Source organism: Pogona vitticeps, chromosome 9 (assembly GCF_051106095.1).
Source record: "Pogona vitticeps strain Pit_001003342236 chromosome 9, PviZW2.1, whole genome shotgun sequence".
Lineage (NCBI taxonomy): Eukaryota > Metazoa > Chordata > Lepidosauria > Squamata > Agamidae > Pogona > Pogona vitticeps.
The window spans coordinates 14,454,231-14,481,263 of record NC_135791.1 but is presented as its reverse complement, the minus strand read 5'-3'; the positions used below and the strand labels follow the sequence as shown (position 1 = coordinate 14,481,263).

Genomic DNA, 27,033 nt, shown 5'->3' with positions numbered 1-27,033 from the left:
TCAGATGTCAGGGTTTCCCATCTATTGAGGTCCATTCCTAAGGCCTTCAGATCCCGCTTGCAGATATCGTTGTATCGCAGCTGTGGTTTCCCTCTGGGGCGATTTCCCTGCACTAATTCTGCATACAGGAGATCTTTTAGAGATTCTAAGATTTCTAAAATTTTAATATCACATTGGATGTAAATATCTGTATCTCAAGAAAGAAAACATGGCTGGTGTATAGAAACCACTGGAATCTTAGAATGGACGGTTGTCACTCTCCTTTTCCTCTTCTTCCATCATCATGATCACAACAGCATACTCATAACAGGAGCGGCAGCAACAAAATTTATATCCAACATTTCATACAGTTGAAGATAGCATATATGGTTCTCCATCTCTCACTTTATTATAACTTATACATAAGTTTTTATTTATTTGCATTATTTGTTATTTATTTATATTTCCTTTTTCTACCAGTGTTGAAATCCAAGTCAGTTTACAATGTAACTGAAATATATATATCCAGCTAAAACACAGGTTTTAATAGTAATATGGGAAAAGAATGAATTATTGGCCAAAGTCCTCTTGCATAATCATGCCAGCACTAATGCTAACAGCATATCTTTGGGTGGTAAATAGTCTCAGGTTAAGAAATAACTGTAGACATGATATGTTGCACAACAAAGGTAGCTGCAGCAGTAGCTGAAGGGCAACAGCAGTAGCTGAAGGTAATACTGGCTGATGAGGCAACAGTAGTGACATTCAAACTAACTTTAATTAGTACGGCACAGAGGATATCAATGGTAAAGCTTTGCTGAACTTTCCTTACTATGAAAACTGTATCATCATATGGTTGACCATGAACCAAAAGAACTATGGACTGAAACCAAAGAATACAAAAATACATTTTTAGTAGTAAAGAGAAAAGAAAAATCCAGATGGATGATGGAAGAAATACTTAAAATGGTGAAGTACAGGTGAGAAGCAATAGGTGACAGAAGTAGGGTCAGAATCCTAAATGCAGTTTTTCAAGAATTGTCATGTAGGGACAAAGAGGCAATAACTGGTACAAGGAAACAGAACAACAAAGGGGGTGGGGGATAAGAGATCTCTTCCAGAAGATCAAAGAAATCAAAGGGAAATTTAGTCCTAGATTAGGAAGGCTGAATGACCAACAGGGAAGCATACTAACTGACTAGGAAAAAATGAAAATAAGGTGGAAACAGTATACTGAAGAACTAATACAGGAGAGGTAAAAGAATGACAGACTCCTCTGAAGAGGAATCCCATGGAGAAGAAGCTACAGTTCTAGAAAGTAAAGTGAAAGCTGTTTTGAAAGCACTAGGAAGAAGTAGATCACCAGGGGTAGATGGAATACCAATAGAACTATTTCAAGTTACAGAGACTGAATCTGCCGAAATCCTAACAAGAATATATCAAGAAATATAAAAAACAAAACTATCACCCACAGACTGGAAACACTCAATATACATTCCAATTCCCAAGTAAGGAAATGTCAAGGAGTACAGGACCATAAGAATTTCAGAAGATCAGTTTATGATTTATTGACTACAGAAAAGCCTTGTGTGGATCATGAAAAGCTGTAGGTTGTTCTGATAGAAATGAGTGTGTCTCAGCACTTGATTATCCTGATGTGTAGCTTGCATTGTGGAGAAGAAGCTATCATTAGGAGAGCTTTCAGACAGACAGAATGGTTTCCTATAGGCAAAGCCATCAGACAAAGGTACATTTGTTCCCTTTATCTGTTCTATCTGTATGCAGAACAGATCATATGAAAAGCCAGACTAGGTTCAGATGAAGGAAGAGTGAAAATTGGTGGAAGAAACATCAGTAATTTAAGATATGCAGACGACACCACCTTCCTGGCAGAAAGCAGCAATGATTTTGAATGACTTTTAGGGAAAGTGAAAAAAGAAAGTGACAAAGCAGTTCTGTAGCTAAATATGAAGAAGGCTAAAATTGTGACTACAGAAGAAATACACCACTTTAGTGTTGACATTGAAGAAACTGAAATAGATGGAGATTTTGTATACTTTGGCTCAAACATCAATCCAAACAGAAACTGTAGCAAAGAAATCAGAAGTCAGACTTGGAAGAACAGCAATGAAAGAATTATAAAAGATCATAATATGTAATGATGTGTCACTTGAGACCAAGACCATTCATATTCTTGTATTCCTAATCACCATGTATCAGTATGAAAGCTGGACAGTCAAAAAAAAAGCTGACAGAAAAAAAATGCTTCATTTGCAATACAGTATGTGCTTGAGGAGCTTTGGGGATACCCTGGATTGCCAGAAAGACAAACAAGTGGGCCCCAGAGCAAAACAAGCCTGAATTAACTCTGGAGGCAAAAGTGGTGAAACTTATGCTATTCTACTTTGGGCACATCATGAGAAGGTAAGATTATCTGTAAAGACAATAATTCTGGGAAAGGTTGAAGGCAGCAGGAAAGGAGGAAAACCCAATACAGGATGAATTGGCACTTTAAAGGTGCCCACAAGCTTGAGTTTAAAAGACTTGCTGAGGACATTTTAGAGATTGTTCATTCATAGGGTTGCCGTAAGTCAGAGGAAACTTGATTGCACATAACAACAGTCCACATTATAAAAGAGAGACTAAGTCTCAGGATGTAGAAAATAGAATCAAGCTCTTTATCCTGTATTCTTTAAATGAGCCATTAAAAAGCTCTACACGCACACGCACGCACGCACGCACGCACACACACACACACACAAACACACACACACACACACACACACACACACACCTAGCTTGGGACTCTCAAATTTTATAAATACATGCATTTATAATGAGCACATTAGGCCTGATAAAATATATTAGACAGAATATCAAACACATAAGCTTCTTTATACCCTTTGTATCTTTCTTTGGTGTATATCAGCTCCAAAACTAATTGAAAGTGTTTGAAAGTGCCGTGGTCACATGGCCAGTGCGACTTAGACATGGAACGCTGTTACCTTCCCACCGAGGTGGTTCCTATTTATCTACTTGCATTTTCATGCTTTCGAACCGCTAGTTTGGCAGGAGCTGGAACAAGCAATGGGAACTCACTCCGTCGCGTGGATTCGATCTTATGACTGTTGGTCTTCTGACCCTGCAGCACAGGCTTCTGAGGTTTAGCCCGCAGCGCCACCACGTCCGATGGGAGAAAATCTATTTCCTTGTTTAACCCATGAGAAACTAGGCCAGTGGTTGGGAAACAGGGATAAATTATCCCAAATGGGATAAAAACGAAAATCCTTGGGGTAATGAGGAGTGATCATTAAGCCCAAGAAGGTAAAATCTTTCACTGCCTCCATATCGTCCCCTTCTATTTGCCAGGAGGTGATGGGACCAGTCATACTCCTTTCCCAATTTTGAACCAATCAGTTGTTGCACATCCTGTTCTAACTGTTGCTTCCTATCCCACGTATAGGTTTCTCAGGAGAGAGAAAAGGTGGTCAGGCACTCCCCTTTCTTTAAGAACTTGCCATAGTTTGTTGTGGTCCACACAGTCAAAGGCTTTTGCATAGTCAATGAAACAGAAGTAGATGTTTTTCTGGAACTCTCTGGCTCTCTCCGTAATGCAGCACACGTTAGCAATTTGGTCTCTAGTTCCTCTGCCCCTTCAAAATCCAGCTTGTACTTCTGAGAGTTCTCAGTCCACATACTGCTGAAGCTTACCCTGGAGGATTTTGAGCATAACCTTGCTAGCGTGTGAAATTAGTGCAATTGTAGAGTAGTTGGAGCATTCTTTGGCACTGCCCTTCTTTGGGATTGGGATGTAGGCTGATCTTTTCCAATCCTCTGGCCACTGCTGAGTTTTCCATTGAGAATGATAAAAAAAAATAGCGCGCTGCTCCTTTGATATTGGGCTGTGGCACCAGGGTGGGTGACATGACCTTTAGCCTGGTTTGTTCCTTTTTGCACACCACACACAGAATTATTAAAATGGTTTGAAAAGCCCCTCCACTCTGCATTGGCTGTCTCTAGCAAGCACATCATTGATAGCACCACTCTGGTAGCCATTGATGATGATTAGATCCTCTACGAGCTAGCAAAATTTTAATGCAACTTGCTAGGCACATTGGACACCTTACTACTCCCTATACCACCCCATGGCTGGAGTGCAATGTGTTCCAGCAAAAATAGTGCACATCTTTATTAAATTTGGTGCATCCTGCTAGTTCGGTACATAGCATGGCAGCCATTGATACTGATGATATATACTGCTAGTTCGGTACACAGCCTGTGTAGATTCAATAATATTTTGAATTCAAATAATGTATGATTTCTTTCCTTTCAAATCAAGGGGGGTAATAAATTATTCAAGTGCATATAAATTATTTTGGGGGGGTAAAAGGTAAAAAAGTTCCCTGACCTTTGAGCTAGAGAGAGAGTGCTGAGTAGCACAACAACAGTTACTGGGATTAACAGCAAAAAGACAGGTCCTTAAATCAGTACTTACACTCAATACTAATTAACTCAGATGTAAACATGTCACCCAAATGTAGCCAAAAGGGGAGTCGTTAGGCAGAAAGTTTACCTCAAGAAATGGAGGGAAATGGAGACCCTTTAACTTCAATGGAACAGGAGGAGACTGATGAAGGTGCCTCAGAGAGAAAAAGGGATCTAGTCTCCGAGGATTTTAAAAAATGGAAATTGGAACAGGAATTCAGGCTCAAGGAAATGGAAATTAGAGAAAAAGCCAGAGCTGAAGAAAGAGCTAGGAACTATAGCAGGAAAAACAAACAAATGGAATTTCAAATAGAGATGAAAAGATTGGAAACTGCTGCTCAAAACAATAATAGCAATAATAACAAGAACTTTAGTGAGGGGAATCTCTCACAAATCATCCTAAAGAAATTTCCCCAATATAGAAAAGGAGATTGCCCAGAATCTTTCCTCATTTCATTTGAGAGAGCATGTTCAGACTTTGATATTAAGGATGATGAAAGGATGATAGTGTTTAGATCACAAATAAGTAGAGATTTAGCTGATCTTTATTCTCACATGCCTCTGGAGCAGGCTAGAGATTTTGAGGCCTATAGAAAAATGATGTATTCAAAATCTGACATAAATGCAGAACATCTGAGGAGAAAATTTCATTCCCTTACCAAAAAGCCTGAAGAATCTTATTCTTAGTTAGGGGCTAAATTGGTTCAGTGTTTGGACAAATTGATTGAATGTGAAAATGTCACTTCTCTAGAGCAGATGGAAAATGTCATTGAGTTAGCACAATTTTATTCTATTTTGCCTGGGGAATTGCATTATTTAGTCAAATACAAAAATCTTAAAAATTTACTAGAAGCAGGTAAAAAAGCTGATCACATTGGTGAGATTTGAAACCACAAGTTCTCTGTGGTAAAATTTTACAAGCAGAACTGGGACAACGGTAAGAAACCCTTTAATGAAAATTACCTCAGTAAAACATCAGGGAAAGAAGGCCAGTGTAGTACCTCACCTAAGTTGCCAAGGCCTAGTCTGCAGAAGTCAATGAACCCTGAGGAAAAGTTTAACAGTTCACCTCAGAATGATTGGAGGACTTATAGACAATGTTATAAGTGCAGAGAGTTTGGGCATTTTCAATTTAATAGTATGAAAAATCAAAATAAAACAGAAAAAGTTAATAATCAGACCAAGAATTCTTGTTGTGTCAAACCCATAGAAGCCACTGAGGGAAGTTGTAGCCATAGTTCAGTCTCCATGACAACCAAGACTGCTGCTGAGCCTGAGGAGATCCCTGAAGCCCTTGTAGTTCATTGTTTTTATATAGAAAATGACAATTCTCTTCTTAAACAATCTGGGGAAGCAATAGTAGTAGACAAAAAGAAGTACATTGCTCTAAGGGACACAGGTTCGCAAATTTCTATTGCACATTCAGACCTGATAGCTCAGGACAACATAATTCCAGGTAGAACTATGACCTTAAAAGGAATTGAGAAAGAAACTGTAGTTTTGAAAGTGGCAGAGGTTCAAATAACTTATGGGACACCGCGCTTACCATGGAAACAGGTGGCGTCCATGGTCCGTTCCGCCTATTTTCATCTATGGCGGATTGCCCAGCTGCGACCATATCTTGACAGGGGGGCTCACTACTCTTGTCCACATGCTCGTAATCTCGAGGTTAGACCAATGTAACACACTCTACATGGGGCTGCCTTTGAGAAGGATGCAGAAACTTCAAATGGTGCAAAATGCGGTAGCCAGGCTTGTTAGTGGGGTGAGAAAATATCAGCATATCTCCCCCACCCTGGCTGCTTTGCACTGGTTGCCCATTTGTTTCCGCATTGATTTCAAAGTATTAATGATGACGTATAAAGTCCTTAATGGTTTGCGACCTAGATACCTGGCAGATCGCCTTCTCCCACCCAGGTCTACCTGAATCACTCGACAAAGCCAGCAAGGACGGCTAAGGGGTCTTATGCTGAGAGAGGCCTGGAAGGAAAGAACAAGAAACTGGGCCTTCTCGGCTGTGGCCCCTTGGCTATGGAATACCCTCCCAACGGAAATCCGTCTGGCTCCCTCGCTGGGCATTTTCAAAAGCCATTTAAAAACCTGGCTCTTTAGGCAGGCCTTCCCTCCAGTCAATTAATTGATTTTTTTGTTTCTTAACTATCCCATCTTGACAATGTACATAGACATTAGTTTGTTAGTTATTATGTTTTATTATGTATGTTATTTTATTGTGTTTTATTACTCATGTCGCCCCTGTCTCCTTTGTTCTTGTACAATGTGACGATGTTTGCATCCTTCATGTCCTGTGGTACTCCACCTTCCCTCCAGCAGAGACAAAAGACTTCATACAGTTCAGTGGTGATGATCTCCTTACAACATTTCAGCACTTCAACAGGGATGTCGTCAGTTCCAGGTGCCTTGCTGGAGGTGAGGGAATCCAAGGCCACTTTTATTTCTGCTAAAGCTGGTTCGCTGTTCAACTCTTCCAAAACAGGCAGGCACTCAATGTTATTTAATGCTTCTTCAGTTATTACATTCTCTCTGGAATATAGCTTAGAGTAGTGCTGCACCCAGCGTTCCATCTGCTGTGCTCAGTCCTGGATGATCACACCTGTAGCAGACCTCAAAGGAACAGATTTCTTCTGTATTGGACCTAGGGCTTGCTTGATACCATCATACATTCCTTTGATGTTACCTGTGTCCGCTGCTATCTGGATCTGAGAGCAGAGCTGAAGTCAATAATCATTGGAACATCTCCTGGCATCCTGTTGGACTTGGCTACGAGCAGCTCAAAGAGCTTGCAAGTTGTACTCACTAGGACAGGCTTTGTATGCTGCTAGAGCTCTTCTCTTCTCCTCGATGTCTGGTATTAGTTCCTCCGAGTGGGCTTCGAACCAGTCAGCCATCATTCTGGTCTTTTTGCCAAAGGTGGAAAAGGCGGTGTTGTACACAGCGTTCTTGAAATGTTCCCATCGTTCGGGTGCATATACATTAGCCGGACCTGGAAGGGTTTCCTCAAGTGCTTGGGCAAATTCCTTCACTTTTCTTTGATCGCAAGCCTTGCTGATGTCAATACGTGGTCTTCTTTCCTTTTTCATATGATACAATCTCTTTGTTCACAGTTTTACTCTACTACACACCAGGGAGTGATCAGTATCGCAATCAGCACTCTGGTAACTGCGTGTGATCATAATACTAGGAAGGCTAGAACGTCTAGTGAGGATCAAATCGAGCTGATGCCAATGCTTGGATCTTGGATGCCTCCAGGAAACTCTGTGTTGAAGCTTCGTATTAAAGAATGTGTTGCTGACACAAAGACCATAATAACAACAAAACTCCAGCAAGCGTTGGCCATTTTCGTTCATTTTTCCAATGCCAAAATGGCCTAGACAAGTGGGCCAAGAATTGTGATCAGCACCAACTCTAGCATTAAAGTCTCCAAGAACGAACAGTGCCTCCCTTTCAGGGACTTTTTTGATAGTAGCTGCCAGATCGTCATAGAATTTGTCTTTCACTTCTGTAGTGGATGACAGTGTAGGTGCATATGCACTAATGAAGGTTACTGGTCCTGCTGATGAGTGAAGCTGCAGAGACAAGATTCTTTCACTCCCCACAGTAGGTGGAACAATGCATTTCAGAAGAGTATTTCTGACTGCAAAGCCAACACCATATTCCCTGGTCTCATTCGATGGTTTTCCCTGCCAGAAGGATGTGAAATTTTTTTCTTTGACTGATCCCGAGTCTGGAAATCTTGTTTCTCGCAGGGCAACAATGTCCATCTGCAGTCTACTCAGTTCCATGTCAATGACAGTTGTCTTGCGCACATTGTCTATTTCTTGTAAGTCGTCAGCAAAGCCACCATGGCATCTCTCTTCTTAGCGTTGTAGGGAAGCTGCTTGCCTGTGTTGTGCTGAAGAGGCTCCAGGTGCAGACATCTTCATGCTGGCTGATGGGCCAGTTAACTAGAATAAATAAATTAAATAATTAAACTTTTTTTTGTTAGCCAGCCTGGTGCAAAGGGCACCGTCCTGTGGCAGTCCTCTTAAGATGGTGGCAGCAGTGGAGGAAGAGGAGGCAGCAGCAGGAAAACATAGGTAATGGGGCAGTGGGAAGGGGAAATGGGGCAGTGGGGAGAAGGCAGGCTGTGAACCAGAAGGTTTAGAAATTGCCAAAAATGTTTTTGGTTCAGGAAAGTTTGTGTTCTCCAGTTTCAACAAAACCAAACTGATCTGAATCAATGAATTACTGATTTTTGAGGAATTTCCTGGTTTAATGTTAACTTTGTGTCCATTTCTAATTACAACCCATGCACCAGCATATATGAAAATCTCCATGTGAGTTACCAGACATAAGAACTGTAAATGCAAAATGCTTAAACTGATCATCATACCTTTAAAACAACAAAAACAAGAACAAGTCAGAAGCAACCAATAGACATTCCTGTAATCAGCACAAAGACAGCTATGGCAGAAATTTCCTGTGCCCTGACAATTTTAGTTGCTCTCATTAAAGCTTTGTCAGTCAGAAATATAGCAGTCACAAAGATTCTGATCTACTTCCTGCGTGCACCTGTTTCATCAGAATGGCCACATGAGAATTAGTCCTCCGTCAGAGGGATTGTTCACACCAGATCCAATTTAAAAATAAAGAATCATGAGAAGGGCGAGCAGTGTGGGTGGGAGGTCTTTGAAGATGCCCCCCAACTCACAACCTTTGGTATCAGGAGAGAGATTGAACAGAAGGCATATAAGTCAATTGGGAATGGACCTTCATCTATGATGTTAAATAATAAAACTTCTTTCAAAATTCCATCTGTGATTCTAAATTGGCACGTTCAATTATTTTTACAAAAAGATGCATTTCCTGTTATAATGAATAACTAGGTACCCAAAGAAAGTCCCAAGTTCTGCTCTGGCATCTCATATAAAAGGAGCAGGTTGAAAATGGAGATCTCTGTTGTGAGGATCAATGTGAACGAAAAGTGCCTAATCTGAAACCATGCATATTTCCTGAAATCAGAGAAGTCTGTCTGCTGTTACATATTACCAGCAGAAAAAGATGGCCATGACTTCTTGGAATTTGTAGGCTAGCCAAGCGTAACATGACATGAAACCTCTCCTTGTGGCAGAAAGAAGACGCAGAAAGGTTTCAATCTTTCAGCCTGAAAAGACAGCAGTGTCTCTTTCACAAAACTGAATCTGACAGTGGCAGTATTTATTTTTCTCCCCCCCCCCCCGCAAGATATTTCCATCTAGGGACAGGATCCATCATGAACTTCAGATCTTGGGAAACTGTTCTTCTAAGGTGTGGCCCACTCCTCCCCTTGTTCTCTGGAATTTTGCTTTGGGTGGGGTACCGGAGTTGGAGAACTCTTGTTCCTGTGTGAGGTGTGAAGGTAGTGATGCTAATCAACACTTTGCTTTATCACCTGGATGACTTGTTTTGGGAAAAGAAAATAGACTTGCACTTTGGAAGTACCTGGCTTAGAAAGAAAATATAAACTAGCTACTACCTCTCATTTGGAAGGAATTTAAATATGCAGCATAGGGGTAAGGGGAGTCAAGGAATAGAGCACTGAACAAACCTGCACACAAATGGTCTCCTAGAATTCTCCACCCTATTTGGGGGCAGAGAAATGTCATCAAATTTCTCCAGAAATGAAGAAAAAAATCATAGTTTCTCAAGGGCGGGGTTCACACTTAGCTCTGGCAGTAGCAAAAGTTCTCTCTCTCTCTTCTTTCAAGATGAGGTGGGATCCTTTGGCCTTACAAATGTTTTGAACTCCAACTCAAATAATCCTTTGCTGTGGGCCATGTTGAGTAGATAGACAAAACATCTGGCAGACCACATGTTCCCACCCATGCTTCCATTTTTTCTCCCTTTTTCTCTCTGTCTCTTTTGTGAACATGTGTTGCCACTATGATTGAGAGCTTTCTCTCCCAGGAAGTTCATGTGGACTGGAATACAGTAGCTGTTGTCCTAAGCTTTGACAAAGGGATTGAAACCAGGAATTCATTCAAACACCCTGGTCAGCTTGGACAACCTAAAGCTTTGACAAAGGAACTGAAGCCATTGTCAAAGAAAACTATAGTGCAAAGGAATATGAGCTTTTGTTGAAGTCTTCCATGTAAAAGAAATGGACCACACAAACTGAACATCTCTTTGAAAGACCTCTCGGCTTCCGGGTAGAATTGTTTGTTTTCACTGAATGTGTTCTGACCATACTGATATGGTATTTAAAGTAATATAGTATTTAAAGGAAATTTAGTTACTGTGGGTAATTTGTATTTTGCATTTAGTTAGACTACATGGGTATTCTTTTCATTACTTTACTATAGCACCATGTTTCTCTTGTTTTGGGTGACCACTGTTTACACATTCTGCATCTTCCATAATGTCTAAATGGCTTGGGTCCAAGTTATGTAAAAGACCATATTTCCATCTATGAGCCTGCTCAGGTGTAAAGATCATAAAGAGAGGCCCTATATAAATTAATTAATTAATTAATTCTTGGTCCAGCTATCTTCTGAAGTGCATCAGGTGGAGACACAGGAGAAGACCTTCTCTGTTGCTGCTCCCATACTTTGCAACTGCCACTATTCACACTGGGTTTCTCTTAGTGACTGTCGTAAGAGGGGTTTTTAAATGGATTATTGTGCCTTATAGCTTTGAATGTGCTTTTTCGTTTGCCTTTGCTTACTGTTTTTAAGTGTGGTATTTGCTTGATCTTTTTTTTGTATATGCACACTTACCATTTTTAGCTTTAAATATAGTGTTCTGATTATGTAAGCCACCTTGGGTCCATTTAAAGGAGAAGGGCGGGGTAAAATATTTTAAACAAATGAATAATGCATTCTCCCCACTGAGAATTGTTGTGGGGCATTGTGAAAAAGAAATGATAGCCATCACAAAAAAATAAAATAAAAAATAAAACTGGTGGAAAGCTTTAGGATACGATACTGCAAAGCAGACCCTTCAGGGAGTGGGTGGAATCACAGACATTTTATTATAGTACTATCTGCTGATAAATTTTAGTTCAACTCTAATACTGAGCCATCATGTGGTTTTACAATAGATGACTTAGAATTAGCAGGTGCCATGCTACAGTCCAGAATGGGTGAAAGATTCTTTAGCTTGACATTTGAACAGAGACATACCCAATTCCTACGTCAACACACACAGTGTTGACCCAAGCAAAATTGTAATTAGAAATCCATAAACCTCTGAGCTTGTGATGCAATTGACATTAAAAAACCCAAGTAATTAGAAATTAGAAAATGTAACAGAAGGTGTATTGGACTCGAACTTCGAGCGGAGGAAAATGAGAGTTGCAATCCAAAATTGCACTGGGGAGTCCAGTTTTTAAGGTGGTATAGCTTATATAGAACACCATACTAGTTAACCAGTATAAGAAAACAAGACAAAATTATAACTCCTAATTGATTAGGCTGCAATATTATGTTCTAGCAGATAGGCGTTACAAGAACACACCTGTTTTGCTGAGGTGGACCTACCAAGAAATATAATGAAAAGGGCCCTGGTGAATCAACTGAAAAATGCTGTAAAATGCAGCTGTGGAGACACAGCCTGAGAGTCTCCATACTACAGTTATACCAGTTTGACTCTATTTCTCAATTTTTAGTTTGGTGAAATACTTAGTAGCCACTGCTACAGAATTCTAGAGCTGTAATCCCTGTCCATCTCCCCTTTTTTCTAAATTAAAAGAACCTGAATGGTTTAGGTAGTTTTTCTGTGCAGGTGTTCATCTATAGGAAATAAATTTGTATTTCCATATCCTACTGAAATACCCGAGTCAATGGCCAATGGGATGAAAGTCATCTTGCCTTAGAAATTCATACATTTTAAAGGCTATATTGACAAAAAAGTGCTTGAGACTATATATTTATTTGAAAATAAATAATTATTAAAATATGTTTATTGAAATATATAAAAATGCATACGTTAAGGAAGTTGTCTATAAAATGCATGCCTTAGGGAGAATATGCAGAAATTTCTGTGTCAGAAACAGGGGCACATGTCACACAACCTAGTACAGAATTGCAATAGGGTAAGAACGCTGTGCTGGTTGATCTATAAGAATACAATGAAAAGGAAACCGTTTTTCACATTGCTACCTTTAGCCCCTTGATCATTTCAACTCTAAATTGATTAGGAGAGGTCAAATATGCTTTCTATTATTTATTAAGTTGCCCTTTATGTGAGCACCCTAGAAGCCAACTTCTTGCTGCCATTCTTAGACTCCTATGTGATAGCTCCCACCACCACCTTGGCTCAACTTTGCATGCTGCTTGTGGGTAGGGATGCAAATACTACTTATCAAGTAGTACAATTTGCTTTGGCAGTGAAGAAAATACGTGCCAAGCATCAAAAGTCTTAAGAAAGCAGGGAGGTTATGTCATCTTGAATTTATGTATAGATATATGGGGTTAGTGCAGTTTTGTGTTGCTGTTGATACTGTAATAACCTATGGTATTAAACAGTAAAATTTGTGTTTTATATAGTTTTATATAAATTTTATATAGTTAATGTCTGTAAAGTATAAGGCTTCACAGTCAGAGAGATAACTGATTAAGAACTATGCTATGAACTCCCAATCGCACACACACCCTGCACTTTCCTGGTTTATGATATTCCATCCAAGCTGCCATATAACTAAATTGTAATCATGGTTGCAAACTTGGCTCAACTATCTGTCTGCAGTTTATTGACACTGGGTTCCACTGGCATCATCATGTAATAACAATACAGATATGAGACCATGACACAATTCCTAATTAGTAAATGGATCTGCGTGTGCTTTTGCAAGTGCATTGATACCAACACCTGTCTTGTATCTAATTTTTTTTTCAGGGTTATGCAACCTGGTTTCATAAGAACCCTAAGCTACTGAGCTAGATTTAAATTTCCAGATGTAAAAACAATTGCATTGCATAGAACAAAACAGTTTTTTAAAAAAATAAAAAGAAGGCCGTTTCACTCTGGTGTGCATTGGAAAACCACTGAGAACTACAGCATTTTCAGGATAAAATGCATACACTCCCCAACTGAGAACTTCACAGTGCTTAGCCAGGGCACTATCTTTTACAGAATCATAGAATAATTGAGTTAGAAGGGGCCTAGAAAGCCACTGAGTCCAGTCCTCTGTTCAATGCAGAAATCCAAGTCAAAGCAAATCTGACAGATGATTATCCAATTTTCTCTTAAATGCCTCCAGGACTGGAGCGCTTACCACTTCCTGAGGTAATTTGTTCCATTGTCGTACTGCTTTAACAGTCATGATGTTTTCCTGATATTCAGCCTACATCTGGCTTGCTGTAGTTTCAGCCCATTATTATCCCACTCTGGGATGATTGAGAACAGACCCTATCCCTCCTCTCTATGGCTACCTTTCATGTATTTGAAAAAAATGGTATCATATCTCCCCTCAGTCTTCTTTTCTCAAAGCTAAACATGCCCAATCCTTTCAGTCTTTCCTCCTAGGCTTGGTTTCCAGTCCCCTCATCATCCTTGTTGCTCTTCTATGAACTTGCTCCAGTTTGTTAGCATCCTTCTTAAAGTGTGGTGCCCAGAACTGGACAGAGTAGATGGGGCCTAAGCAGTGCCAAATAGATGGGAACTTGTACCTTGTGGGATTTGGAGACTATATCTTTATTGATGCATCCTAAAATAATATTTGCATTTTTTTTCAGTCACACTACAGTGCTGGCTCATATTCAGCTTTTGATCTATAACAATTCCAATTCCAACATCCTTCTCACTCACAGTATTACTGTGCCAAATATCCACCATCTTGTAACTCTATATTTGTTTTTTTCCTCCTAGATGCAGAACTATGAACTTATGCCTGTTAAATTTCATTCTCTGGTTTTCAACCCAGTGCTCAAGCTTATAAAGATCTTTTGAATTTTGTTCCTGTCTTCCAATGTATTAGCTATTCCTCACAATTTTGTGTCATCTGCAAATTTGATAAGTATTCCCTGCACTTCCTCATACAACTCATTAATAGTTGAAGAGTTCCAGGCCCAGGAGTGAATTTTGGGGTACCCTACTTGTTATCTTATATCATTGTTGTTATGACAACTTTGATAACATATTTGCTATATTAATATCTTATAGCTATGTTACCCTCACACAGAGAGACAGAATTAGAAAAGACAGTGCAGGTGTGCCTGTAAAGCAAAAGCAAAAGCGTGCTGCTTATATACCGCCCCACAGTGCTTCAAGCACTCTCTGGGCGGTTTAACAAGTTAATTATCCAGGCTGCACATTGCCCCATCCTCCAGTGAGCTGGATACTCATTTTACCCATCTTGGAAAGATAGAAGGCTGAGTCAACCTTGAGCCAGCTACCAGGGATTGAACCCCTCCAGTGATCGTGAGCACAGTTTTGGCTGCAGTACAGCACTTTAACCACTGTGCCACGAAGCTCTTTCATGTACCCTTATGAATGAGTTTCAACCCCCTGAATCACCCACCTCTCCTTGGTTGTCTTGTGAACTGCCTCCAATGAAAAGGATTGCATATATAGAGAAGATTCAGTAAGTTTTTGGTAACCTTATTTCTGTGAATTGCAGTCCTTATGTAACTGCACCAAAGGAACTTACCAGAGGCTTGCGGATCACAAAGTTCATGGGACTATAAAAATACCTTTGTAGAAAATGATCCTACAGCGGAAGCCCCAAAATAGTCCAGCAATGACTGGCCAGTGCTACGAAAATGAAGGGTCTCTGCAGTAGAACCGAAATCTATGACGGAGAATGGCCCAGAGAAATGGAGTGTCCTAAAAGAAGAGGAGGCTTGCTGGAACCCTGAACAATTTACACTGCCCCAGTTTTTGTAAGTTCTGCTCACTTGTAGTAGATCTAGTCTACACAGATGATTGATGCCTTTTGGAATGCTCCATCATGTTTTATTTTACTTTATTTTACTTTATTTTATTTCATTAAAAATCTATTTTCAGATAGGAAACTAACATACTGGGCAAAAAAATTCTAGTGTAGGTTGCTTTTCCATACTCTCCATTGTTGAGTCATTGTTCTCCTCCTCTTCCTTTTTTTTTCAGAGGCACACAAGGTAATCCACACTAGCACTTAGAAAGAATGTCATCAATTCTTCCACATGTTAGATCCAGTATCTACTGTAGTAGGTCTAGAGCATTCATTCTTACATGCAAGTTATTCCTTGATGAAGTTGAGATACCCCAGATGTATTGATGGAACTGCAAGTTAACTTAGCAATGAAGATGTATATCGAAAAGAATTAATCTATATGATTAAAATTTCATTCTTTTCAAGGTGGTTTTATAAGAGCCATTATCTTCCTCCATCTCAGCCTTCTCCAACCTGATTTTCAAATTTATTGGAGTACTACTCAATCATCTCTGCTTGATGCTACATATGGAGGACATTGCTTTTCTACAGTATTTAATGTATTTAAGATTTTTGTTCAGTTTATATTTTTTTAAAATGAACAAACCTGACTGGCATGGCCGGGTGGGAAACATTTTATTTTGAATAAGATACTTACCTGATTTTTGCAGTACAGTTCTCAGTTCCAGAAAAGTTCCAACATGCATACAGAAATCTAGCTTTTAAGATAACTTCATACTCAAATGTCCATGTAAGAACAAAATGTCTACATACCACCCAACTGGTTCCTGCAATTGAACATTCCAGCCCTGTGAGTCATCACCTTTGTTGGGTGATGAATTATGATATCTCAGCAGTTTAACACAGACTCATTGGTGAAACTCAGGCTTTGCATACAGAACATCACAAGTTTGGTCTCAGCATTTCAAGGAGCATCAGGGAAGCATCCAGCTCAAAAGCCTGGAGAAAAAATTGCCAGTCAGTGTTAACAGTACTGGGTTGCATGCACTAACTGGGTCAGTGCAACGTGACTTCCTGTGATTTTAGGACTTTGCATATCATAGAATCATAGAGTCATGAGGTTTGAAGGGGCCTATAAGGCTGTCAAGTCCAACCCCCAGCTCATTGCAGGAATGCAAATCAAAGGATATCTGCCAGGTGATTGTCTACATTTTTCTTGGATGCCTCCAGTGCTGGAGCACTCACCACCTCTTAAGGTAATTGGATCCATTGCCATATCACTCTAACAGTTCGGACATTTTTGCTGATATTCAACAGAAATCTGGTTTCCTGTAACTTGAGCCCATTGTTGCATGTCCTGCACTCTGGGATAAATGACAATCTTTCAAATATTGAAAAAGTGTCTTCTTTTCCCAAGGCTAAACATACCCATAGGGCTTGGTTTCCAGCCACCTGATCATCTTTGTTTCCCTCCTCTATACTTGTTCCAATTTGTTGGCATCCTTCTTGAAGTGCGGTGTCCATTACTCAAGATGAGGCCTTGTTGTTTAGTCAGTAAGCCATGTCTGACTCTTTGTGACCCCATGGACCAGAGCATGCCAGGCCCTCCTGTCTTCCACTGCCTCCCGGAGTTTGGTCAAATAAACCCCTTCACGGATTGCTGCCTTGTCGTGGTGAAGAGGCTTGAGTAATTCAGAGAAGCTATGGGCAATGCCGTGCAGGGACACCCAAGACGGACAGGTCATAGTGGAGAGTTCTGACTAAACGCAATCCACCTGGAGCAGGAACTGGCAAGCCACTCCAGTATATTTGCCAAGGAAACTCCATGGACAGAAACAAAAGGCTAAAAGATGAGGCCTAACAAGTGCTAAATAGAGGGGAACTAGTACCTCATGGGATTTGGAGATTATACTTCTGTTAATGCAGCCTAAAATTGTATTTGCCTTTCTTAAAGCCACATCACACTGTTGGCTTATATTCAGCTTGTGATCTATAATGACTCCAAGATCCTTCTCACTCATAGTAGTGCTGAGCTACGTTTTCCCCATCTTGTAACAGTGTGTATGGTTTCTTTTTCCTAGATGCAGTACTTTCCACTTATTCCCGTTGAATTCCATTCTTTTGTTTTCAGCCCAATGTTCAAGCACCTCTAGACAATTTTGAATTTCTAACTCCTGTCCTCTGAAGATGCCAGCCATAGAGACTGGTGAAATGTTAGGAAGAAAAACCTCCAGAACATAGCCTCCAGAACACGGCCTAACAGCCCAAAAAAAATCTACAACAATTCTTTTGACACAGTGCCCCATGATATTCTGATTAGCAGATTAACTAGGTGTGGGCAGCTGTCAGGTGGGTATACAGTTGGCTACAGAATTGTACCCAAAAGGTGATGTTCAATGGCTCCTTTGAATTTTGAATTTTGTTTCTGTTTTCCTGGGTATTACTTATTCCACCCATTTTTTGGTCATCTGTAAATCTGATTAACATTCCCTGCACCCTCTGATCCGGGTCATTAATTTAAAAAGTTGAAGAGCTCTAGGCCCAGGACTGAGCCCTGGGGTACCCTACTTGTTACCTCCTCCCAGTTTGAGAAGGAGCCATTAAACATCACCTTTTGGGTACAATTCTGTAGTCAGCTGTATACCCACCTGACAGCTGCCCACACCTAGTTAATTTGCTAATCAGAATATCATGGGGCACTGTTTTCAGGTCCTCTCTGAGGTTTTGGTGAAGCCACAGTGGCCTTTCCCCCCTTGGCTACCACCTTTTTTTTCTTGTTGGAATTGTTTGTAGTTGTGCCTTTAAGAACTTCCTTCTTTAGAAGCTTTCACCCTTCTGGGAGTCCTTTTCTTGTCAGGATCTCCTGCTGTGGGACTTTACTAATCCTTGCTATGAGTTCATTAAGGGTAGACATGCCCAAGTCTGGTATCAAGGGCTTTCTTCTGCTTAACTTTGGTTGCTGTTGTCAACTTCCCTCTCCAGTGCTGTCCCTTTGGCCATGCTCTATTTGATGGCACAGCACACTGTGTCCTGTAATTGGGCAGGTCACTTCCTTATTGTTTCATTGCAATGTTATGTAACTAGAATTAAATCAGATACCTACCATATCCAGGGTAGTCCAAAAGGTGTAATTAGCAGACTTGCTTTAGGAGCTTGGGGGAGCAAATGGCATCCACCAGAGGGAGAGAGGCTGGAGTATACATGTACTGTGTGGTATGTGGAGTATAAATGTGTTAGCATTAGTTTTTGCAAAAATTGAAGGTCCTCATATGGCTAATTAGTGGGTAGGGGTGGGGCTGATGAGTTCTTCCTTTAATATACATATGAATGTTATGCTGAGGGCAATTTTGTTTCCTAATGAGACCTTGGATTTCTTAAGAGGCAACAGGCTGACAGCCATTTGCTGTCACAGCCTTCTGCACATTATCTGTCTGCAGCTCCCTTTGGTAAGTGTGGTGTTGTGGTCAGAGCAGAGAAGGGGAACCTTGTGATCCTCTGTGGGGGGTTGGACTGCAAATCTCATGCACCGTCATCATATTTATTTATTTATTTGCCACCTATCTGGCAGCCAAGGCCAATCTGGGTGATTTACAACAAATAACAACAAAGTAACAAAATAGCAAATAGCAACATTAATACATAGGGGCGAAAATCAAAAAAATTATAAAGTGCAGTGAGGATAAAATTATAATACAATAAATACAATTAAACATGGGCCATGGCAGTATGATAGAAGTTATATTATTGGACACTATTGTATCAGAGTATAGTTTGTTCATGGAAGACCTGTCTAAATACCCAGGTTTTTTAGTAGCTTTTTGAATGTGCCTCGTGAAGGGGCCAGGCAGACTTTAGGTGGAACAGAGTTCCATAATTGTGGCACCACCACCGAGAAGGCCCAATGTCTAGTGGTTGTTTTCTGGGCCTCTCTCGGGGTCAGAACTCTCAGCCACCCTGCCCGCAATGATCTTATAGGACAGGCAGACCTAACTGGAAGGAGGCACTCGGCCAGATATCGAGGTCCCAATCCATTTAGGGCCTTATAGGTTAGTACCATCACCTTGAAACTGGAATGGAAGTGAACAGGTAGCCAATGTAAGGCAGCCAGGGTGGGGGAGATATGTTGGTATTTTCTAATCCCACTCAGAAATCTGGCCACCACACTCTGGACCCGTTACAGTCTCTGTAGCAGTCCCAGGGGCAGCCCACGTAGAGGGCATTACAGTAGTCTAATCTCAAAATTACCAATGCATGGACCAGCGTGGTGAGAGACCTGTTGTCCAGGTAGGGACGTAGCTGGGCGATCCACTTTAGGTGGAAATAAATGGATCAGATCACAGACACTATCTGAGATGTCATTGATAGCAATGGGTCCAAAAGCATGCCAAAGCTACGAACCTCATCCTTCATGGAAAGAGTGCCCCCCCCAAGATAGGGAGGCCCACAGACACTAGAGTCCCCCACCCACAGGATTTCCATCTTGTCTGGGTTCAGCCTCAGTCTGTTGTCCCTCATCCATCCCAGCACTGCATGCAGGCAGCACTCAAGGATGGGATAGCATCCACTGCAGAAGGATGGATGGAGAGATAGAGCTGAGTATCATCCGCATATTGGTGACACAAATATGAGGAAAGAGGGAAGACATGATAGCACTTTTAAAATTCTTGAAAGGCTGTCATATAGAGGAGGGGCAGGATCTGTTCTTGATCAACCTGGAGTACAGGATGCATAACAATGGGTTCAAGTTACAGGAAATCAGATTTTGTTTGGATATCAAGAAAAACTTCCTGTTAGAGTAGTAATGACCTCAGGAAGTTACAAGTGCTCCAACACTGGAGGCATTCAATATTAATTTAGACAAAGACCTGGCAGATATCCTTTGATTTGTATTCCTGTATTGAGCAGGAGGTTGAGCAGGACTCAATGGCCTTATAGGCCCCTTCCAACTTTATTATTCTATCATTCTATGATTATATAAGTCTGTTTGTATATAGCTATTTCTTCAACGTCCCATACTGGCCCCAGAATTATGTGGAAGTTATTCCAAAAATAATTTTTCTTATCACTTACTACTCTTTCTTGATCTTGTGAGTTGTAACTATTCCCCACCTGTTTCCTTCCCCTGCCTTTTGCTTTAGATTAGTGTCAGCACAGAAAGCAGCAGCTCTGGTGCTGTCAGGGCTTCTCTTTTCTGACTCTGAACCTGCAGCATCTGGAGCGAGTGTGTTAATGTCAAGTAACAATGTGGGTCTAAAGTGTGCATGAGTTCTTCTTGCTCTGATCAGGCTGGCAGAGACTTCAGTTCAGGAGGTAACTTGGCTAGTTTCCAGCCCAGGTGTTCTACATTCAGAAAAGCTGACACTCCCTTGGTGTCCTCATCCCAACCTGCTCTGCTGTGCACAAAAGAGCCAAAGTTGATTGCTGTGAACGGCTGGAGCTGGCAGGTACAAACAATGCACATTTCACACCTGGCTGTGGTGAGGCTGATCCTTTGGGGTGGCCTGCTGGGGAGACCAATCTCTTTTCATCAGTCCAGAGAACGCAAAAGCCCAAACAGCCTGCTCCCATTGGAGATTGAAAGAAAGAGAGTGAGAGCTGGTGCTGTTACTGGCCAGGAGTATAATATGCAGATAGCAATAGGGTGCTGTAGAAGTTATGTCCAACCATGTGAAATTTTGGGGGTGGAAGCAGTTGGGCGGGAAAAACAGCTTCTATGCACACTCATTATAGAGATTCTTGGCATAGACTTTTATCGTGTATACACTGGCATAGAGAAGCAGAAGCCCTAGGGAAGTGATGAAATCAGATTACAACTTATTTCTAGGTGGTGTTTTTAATTTTTTGAAAAAAAATACTTTCCACCTTGCTCCTCACCATAAATGGACGGCACAGCTGAGACAACAGGTTGACATTAAAACAGGTTGATTTGCATTCTTAGTGTTTTGCTGTCACTATGAAAGTTACAGGACTATAGGAAGCTGGCTTACGCTTACTGTCCACCCAGCCAGTCATATAAAATGGATGACTGTTTTTAGAATCTGGGAGTTGTACCCCCAAAATCAACACTTCCAAATTTTGCAATATGCAAGGTCATAATCTTGTCTATGTTAGTCCAGAATTGCTTTTGTTTAATTTTCTTGTCTTAGTTAATTAACATCTTATACATAATGTGTTTGTCTCCAAAATTTTCTGAAACAGTGAGATTTTAAAAAGTGGAATTTTGCAGATTTTCCAACATTAAATAACAAATTTGGTTATAACTCAAAATCTTTTCCCTCAGAACCCTGGTGAACCCCACTAATAATTAGTTCATAGTAGTATCTGATCATATGCATTTGATGGACAATTATATAAAGCATATCAGATAAATTTCAGCTATGAGATCCTTTCTGTGAGCTAACAAATCTTATATTTGCAAAGGGTTGTTTGTTTGTTTGTCTCGAAATATATCTGAAATAGAAAAACAAATATGTACAGATACTATTGATTTCACAACTTAAATATGTATATTGGTTATATCCTGACATTGGTTCCTCCAAACCCTAGCTGGGCCCACTCTTCTGCTGTGTTATATAGACTGTAACAATGAAGTCCTTCCCCTTTGGTTGTAAACTCTATACTGTAGTTCATCTCTTGTGTACTAGGCATCTGTTAATTCTTTTTGCTTTATTTTATTTTATTGCATACAACAATATCTATCTTAATAAATATTTTTAAATGTCTTGGAAAATTAAAAATGGCTAGTTCCAGACAAGTCTTACAAACAATATACTCTGAAAAATGCTATTATTTTTAATTGTAATAATTGTGTTAATGTAGCACTGAATTTAGTATCCCCTTATTTCTAGATGAGGGACTACTGGGATAAGAGGAGGGGAAATGGCTAGCATTAAAAAGGAAATTTAGGTTAGGGATACACTAGAGATACATCACTCTTTGTGTGTGGAATGAATATATATTAATGATTACTATCATATCTGTGTTATTTTATGTGAAAAATTATTTGTTAAAGATAGATAGATAGATAGATAGATAGATAGATAGATAGATAGATAGATAGATAGATAGATAGATCGATAGATCGATAGATCGATCGATCGATCGATCGATAGTATTACTGTTGTCTTTATTTTATTATATTGTTTTTACTTTTATCTATCATTGTTAGTCACCCAGGATCGACTTCGGTCTAGATGGGCAGGGTATAAATAAATAAATAAATAAATAAATAAATAAATAAATAAATAAATAAATAAAGAGACAGACAGACAGACAGACAGACAGACCACTTTAGCCATAAGCATCAATTTAAAAGAAGAAGAACAAATAAACCATTATTTTGTACAAGACTAGTATTAACATAATTAGATCAAGCCTGAACACACTCTGAAGGCAAAAAATGACAAAACGGAGGCTGTTGTACATTGAACACATAATGATATTACAAAAGTTGGTGGAAAAGACACTAAAGCTATGAAACGTTGAAGGGCACAAAGAAGAAAACAAAATATGAGACGGATTGATTCCATAAAGGAAGCCACAGCCTGGAGTTTGCAGGACATTTTAAAGGTCACTTCGTTCATGAGGTCATCATAAGTTGGAGCTGACTTGATGGCATGTAGCATCAGGAATTTCTCTGGAACTATTTAAGAACTGTAAAGTTTTGTATCATTTTAACGATTAAAATTGTTTTATTTAGTATGCTAGTATTTAAACTGCCATTTTTTTTGTTTATTTTGTTGCAACAAACCTGGTTAACACTGAGGAAATAACTCAAGCTGAGACAATGTATTTGCGAAGGCTCGCTCTCGGTAATGCCTGAATCAGTCATATATGAAGGATTGCCTTAGGGCTGCCCCCATGCATGTTTGAGATTTATTCCACCTTTCCATTCCCATGTTACTTATTTGTGAAAACAATATTTTCACAATGTAATGTCAATTTTAAACATTATTATTTGGGAGCAAGACCTACTGAAATCAACTTGGCCTATTTTCTGACTAAAAAAAAACAAAACACCACAACTGTCCTTCGTGTCGACGTGTAATACACAGGCAGTGCACTGCTCCACTTCGAGATCCGCTCCCGATTAACGTGGGGAAATACCAAGAGGACAAGGTCTTATAAGTGGGCGTGGCCAAAGCAGCATTTTATCCGAAGCCGGCAGGAGCTGGGTAGCAAAGTGGGCTGGGCGCAGCGCAAACGGTCACGAAGAGGCAACGATATGGGTGTGGATTGGGCTCGCAGCGGCCCGGCAGTGAGATCCGTTGCCCAGGGTTACTAGCAGGTAAATCAAGAGGCGCTGACGTCACGAAGGAGGTCCCCTTCTTCTGCCGAAAGCGTCTTTCCTGCTCCTCCTCCTTTAGAATGCCGGCTGGGAAGGGCCAATGGGAGAGCCCCGAGGTCCGGGTCCTTTGCCATGCTCCTTCCAATCAGAAAGCGGCACTCGGGTCAGGTCAGTGTAAGACTCTCAGACGGGTGTGTGTGTGTGCATATAAGGCGCGCAAACACGGTGACAAGAGGGAGTGGCTTTGGGGTTTCCCCTCGTCGTGGGGAAGGGAGCGCCGTGCGGGGAGCCAGACTGGGCTAGAACGACATTTTTGCTCTGTCGCGCAAGACAAAGATAATTTGTCTATAAGGGTACCTCTCAATAACAGGAAGGACCGGGGCTGTTATAGAGGCACGGAAAGGAGTTCATAAACACTGAAGCCCCCCCCGTTCCCGAAAGAGGGCACATGGTCCGTGTGTATGTATGTATGTATGTGTGGAAATTAGGGTAACATAGGACGGAGTCCGTAAGAGTAAGGCATGCAAAGCGGGGGCTCTTAGAAATAGGGCAAGGAGAAAGGAGGGCTCTGAAAGGAGAAGGGATTCTGTTCTGTGCCCTCAAGTCGCTTCCAATTCACGGCGACCCTAATAGGGTTTTCAAGCTATGTGAGCTATTTAAGGAATGGCTTACCGTGATCACACCCGCCATTAGTTTCCAGGTCCAGCGAGGGCTTGAACCCAGGTCCCCTGAGTCCTAATCCAACACTGTACACACCACACGGGCTGTGAAGCTAAGAAGTAGGGCATATGAAACGGGAGTGGGGTGGGGTTTTCCGCACGGAGGATCGGCACTATAGGAGGAGGACAGATAGGACTTGCGACAGGCAGAAGAATGAGGCAAGCCTGGCGCTGCGAGGGCTTTGGGGAGGGAGAAATAGGGTTGTGTCTGCGCAGGAACCGAAGGGCTGCTTTCTGAGGAGGCGCAGCGGCCGCCTGGGGGGCACCACCGAATACATAAATGGAGGGACGGGAACCAGCATGGGTATGCGCATTTTTAAATAAAAGCAGGCGGGGAGAGATGATGGAGCGGAGAGCAAGAGCCAAGAGAAGGGCCAAGTCCTCCTCTTGGCCCGACTGCTGCCCTTCCGCCCCTCTTCTTCTCCCGCTTCGCTTCAGGAGCGCAGATCTCACGCGGCGGCGGCAGCAGCAGCAGCAGCAGCAAGAGGAGGAGGGGGAAAGCCCGGCTTGTTATGATCATGTGGTTTGGCTGGAGCTTCCAGACTGTGCCGCCGGCAGAGAGCCGACCAGACTCTCACGCAGCCAGCCAGCCAGCCAGCCAGCGAGGAAGGCAGGAGGGCAAGGCAGGGAGCGGGCTGGCGAGGCTCCGGGTGCTTCTGCTCCTCGTCCTCCTGGACTCGCGTAAGGTGCTGAGCCAGGCCCCGCCTCTCTCGCCTCGTCGCCTCCCCCTCCCCCCCCCCCAAAGTGAGGTCGGCCCGCCTGGCGGGATCTCTCCCTCTTGTGTATGTGTGCGTGCCTGCGCGTGCTCTCGCCCGCTCGCGTGCGTTTTACTCACAGGCGCTGTTGGTTCTGGGTGAAGAGAGGGCACCGAACGGGGGGGGGGGGTCGGTGGGAGGAGGGAGGCGAGGCGAGGCGTGAGTGGCGGCGGCGGCGGCGGCGGCGGCGGCCGTTACAACTGCTGGTTGCACCGCCACCGCCGCTCCTCGGCGGGTGCTTTTGCCGCCGCCTCCTCCTCCTCCCTCCTCCTCAGCATGTTGCCATCCCGCCGGGTCCCCAGAGAGAGGCGGCGCCCGCTTGGGGCGGCACGAGCACAGCAGAAGAAGGAGAAGGCGAAGGAGGAGGAAGACGAGGTGACCAACGAGGAGGAGCAGCAGCTGCACCAACAGCAGCAGCAGCAGCAGCAGCAGCAGCTGGCCACGGTGGGGGCCGGGGCCAGGGGCCGCGTCAAAGTGGACCGCGGCCACCCCAGCAGGTGCTAGGTGTGGAGCGAGAGCGAGGCGCGCGGCTTGCCTCGCCGGCGCGGACCCAGGCCGGCCGAGCCCAACCCGTGCCTGCCAGGTGCGTGTCGCCGCCGCCGCCGCCGCCGCCGCCGGCGTGTGGTGAAAACCAGAGGGAGAGCGCGGACCGGGCGGGAGCCACCGAGACCATGCCAGCGCTAGTTCCACACCTCCGTTTCCACCTCGGGGCCCCTTAGCGCCGGATGAGTCTCACTGCGCCTTCGCCGCTCCTGGTCATTCCTGAGTCTCGATTTTCTGCCTGGTGGGGCATCCTTTTTGGCTCCGGAGCTCGGAGGAACGGAACTCGCCTTGACCCCGGAGGCTGAGGTTGGCCCTTCTTTTCGCCGGGGATCGCGTGAGGAAACCCTCAGCCTCCAAAGCACGCTGCTTCTCTCCTGCGTCCGGCGCGCTCCTCCTGCTGCTCATCTGTTGCTCGAACGAGCGTTCTCCGCCCCACTCCTCGCCTCTCCTTAGTCGGCTCGATGGAGGCGGCGGCGGCGGCGGCGGCGGCAGCCTCTTTTGGCCACTCCTTGCCCTTCTAGCTGAGCCTCCTTCTTGCACGGCCGGCCCGGGGGTGTTGCGAGGGGGCACGCGAGTGTCTTTTCTTGCTCCCCTCCCCCCCCAAATCTCTCTCTCTCTCTCCCCCCCGACGCACCTTTCTCCCCAAACCCTGAGAAGCAACGTCTCCATATCCCGCCCCCCTCGCTCGATTGCGCTCCTTCTCCCCCCTCTCGCTTTCTCTCCCCCTCCCCGACCCACTTCGGTGCGATGCTTCTGCCGTGGAGGCTCGCTTCCTAAAGCACCGTCTGCTCCCGGCTTGCTTGTCTACGCTTCCCAGTTCTTTTCTTGGAAATTTACAAAGGAGACACCGCCTCCCCTCTGGATCAACGGGAGGAAAAGGAGAAAGGGGGAGAAAAAAAAAGGCGGCTGCGGGGGGGGGGGAGGGGGAGGAACATGGGTGAGAAGCTGCAGGTGCATCAGGTTGATATCGACCCGGATTTTGAACCCCAGAGCCGGCCTCGTTCCTGCACCTGGCCGCTGCCTCACCCCGACTTCCCGGGAGAAGAGGACGATGGAGCCGCGGCTGCCGGGATTGGCGCCGCCGCCGCCGCCGCCGCTGCTGTTGTTGGAGGCAGCGGCCCCAAGCACCCCTTGGCCGGCGGAACCGAAGGCGCCGAGAACGCTGGAGTGGCGGCGGAGCGCGGCAAAGCCGCCCCGGCGCTGCCTTCCCTGGGCGCCGACGTTGGACAGCTCCGCAAGGCAAAGTCCTCGCGGCGCAACGCCTGGGGCAATTTGTCTTACGCGGATCTCATCACCAAGGCGATCGAGAGCTCCCCGGAGAAGAGGCTCACCCTCTCGCAGATCTACGACTGGATGGTCAGATACGTCCCCTATTTTAAGGATAAAGGAGACAGCAACAGCTCAGCGGGTTGGAAG

At 43.1% G+C, this 27,033-nt stretch overlaps 1 protein-coding gene across 1 annotated transcript in view; it reads left to right on the top strand.

The window, feature by feature from the left end:
* FOXO6 (forkhead box O6) overlaps positions 1-27,033 on the top strand; it is a 187,900-nt gene that overhangs the window by 4,542 nt on the left and 156,325 nt on the right. Inside the window, exon 1 of the mRNA XM_072979892.2 lies at positions 1-27,033. This exon is cut by the window's left edge and continues 4,542 nt beyond it. Coding sequence (XP_072835993.2) covers positions 26,551-27,033 — 483 coding nt within the window. The 5' untranslated portion in view covers positions 1-26,550.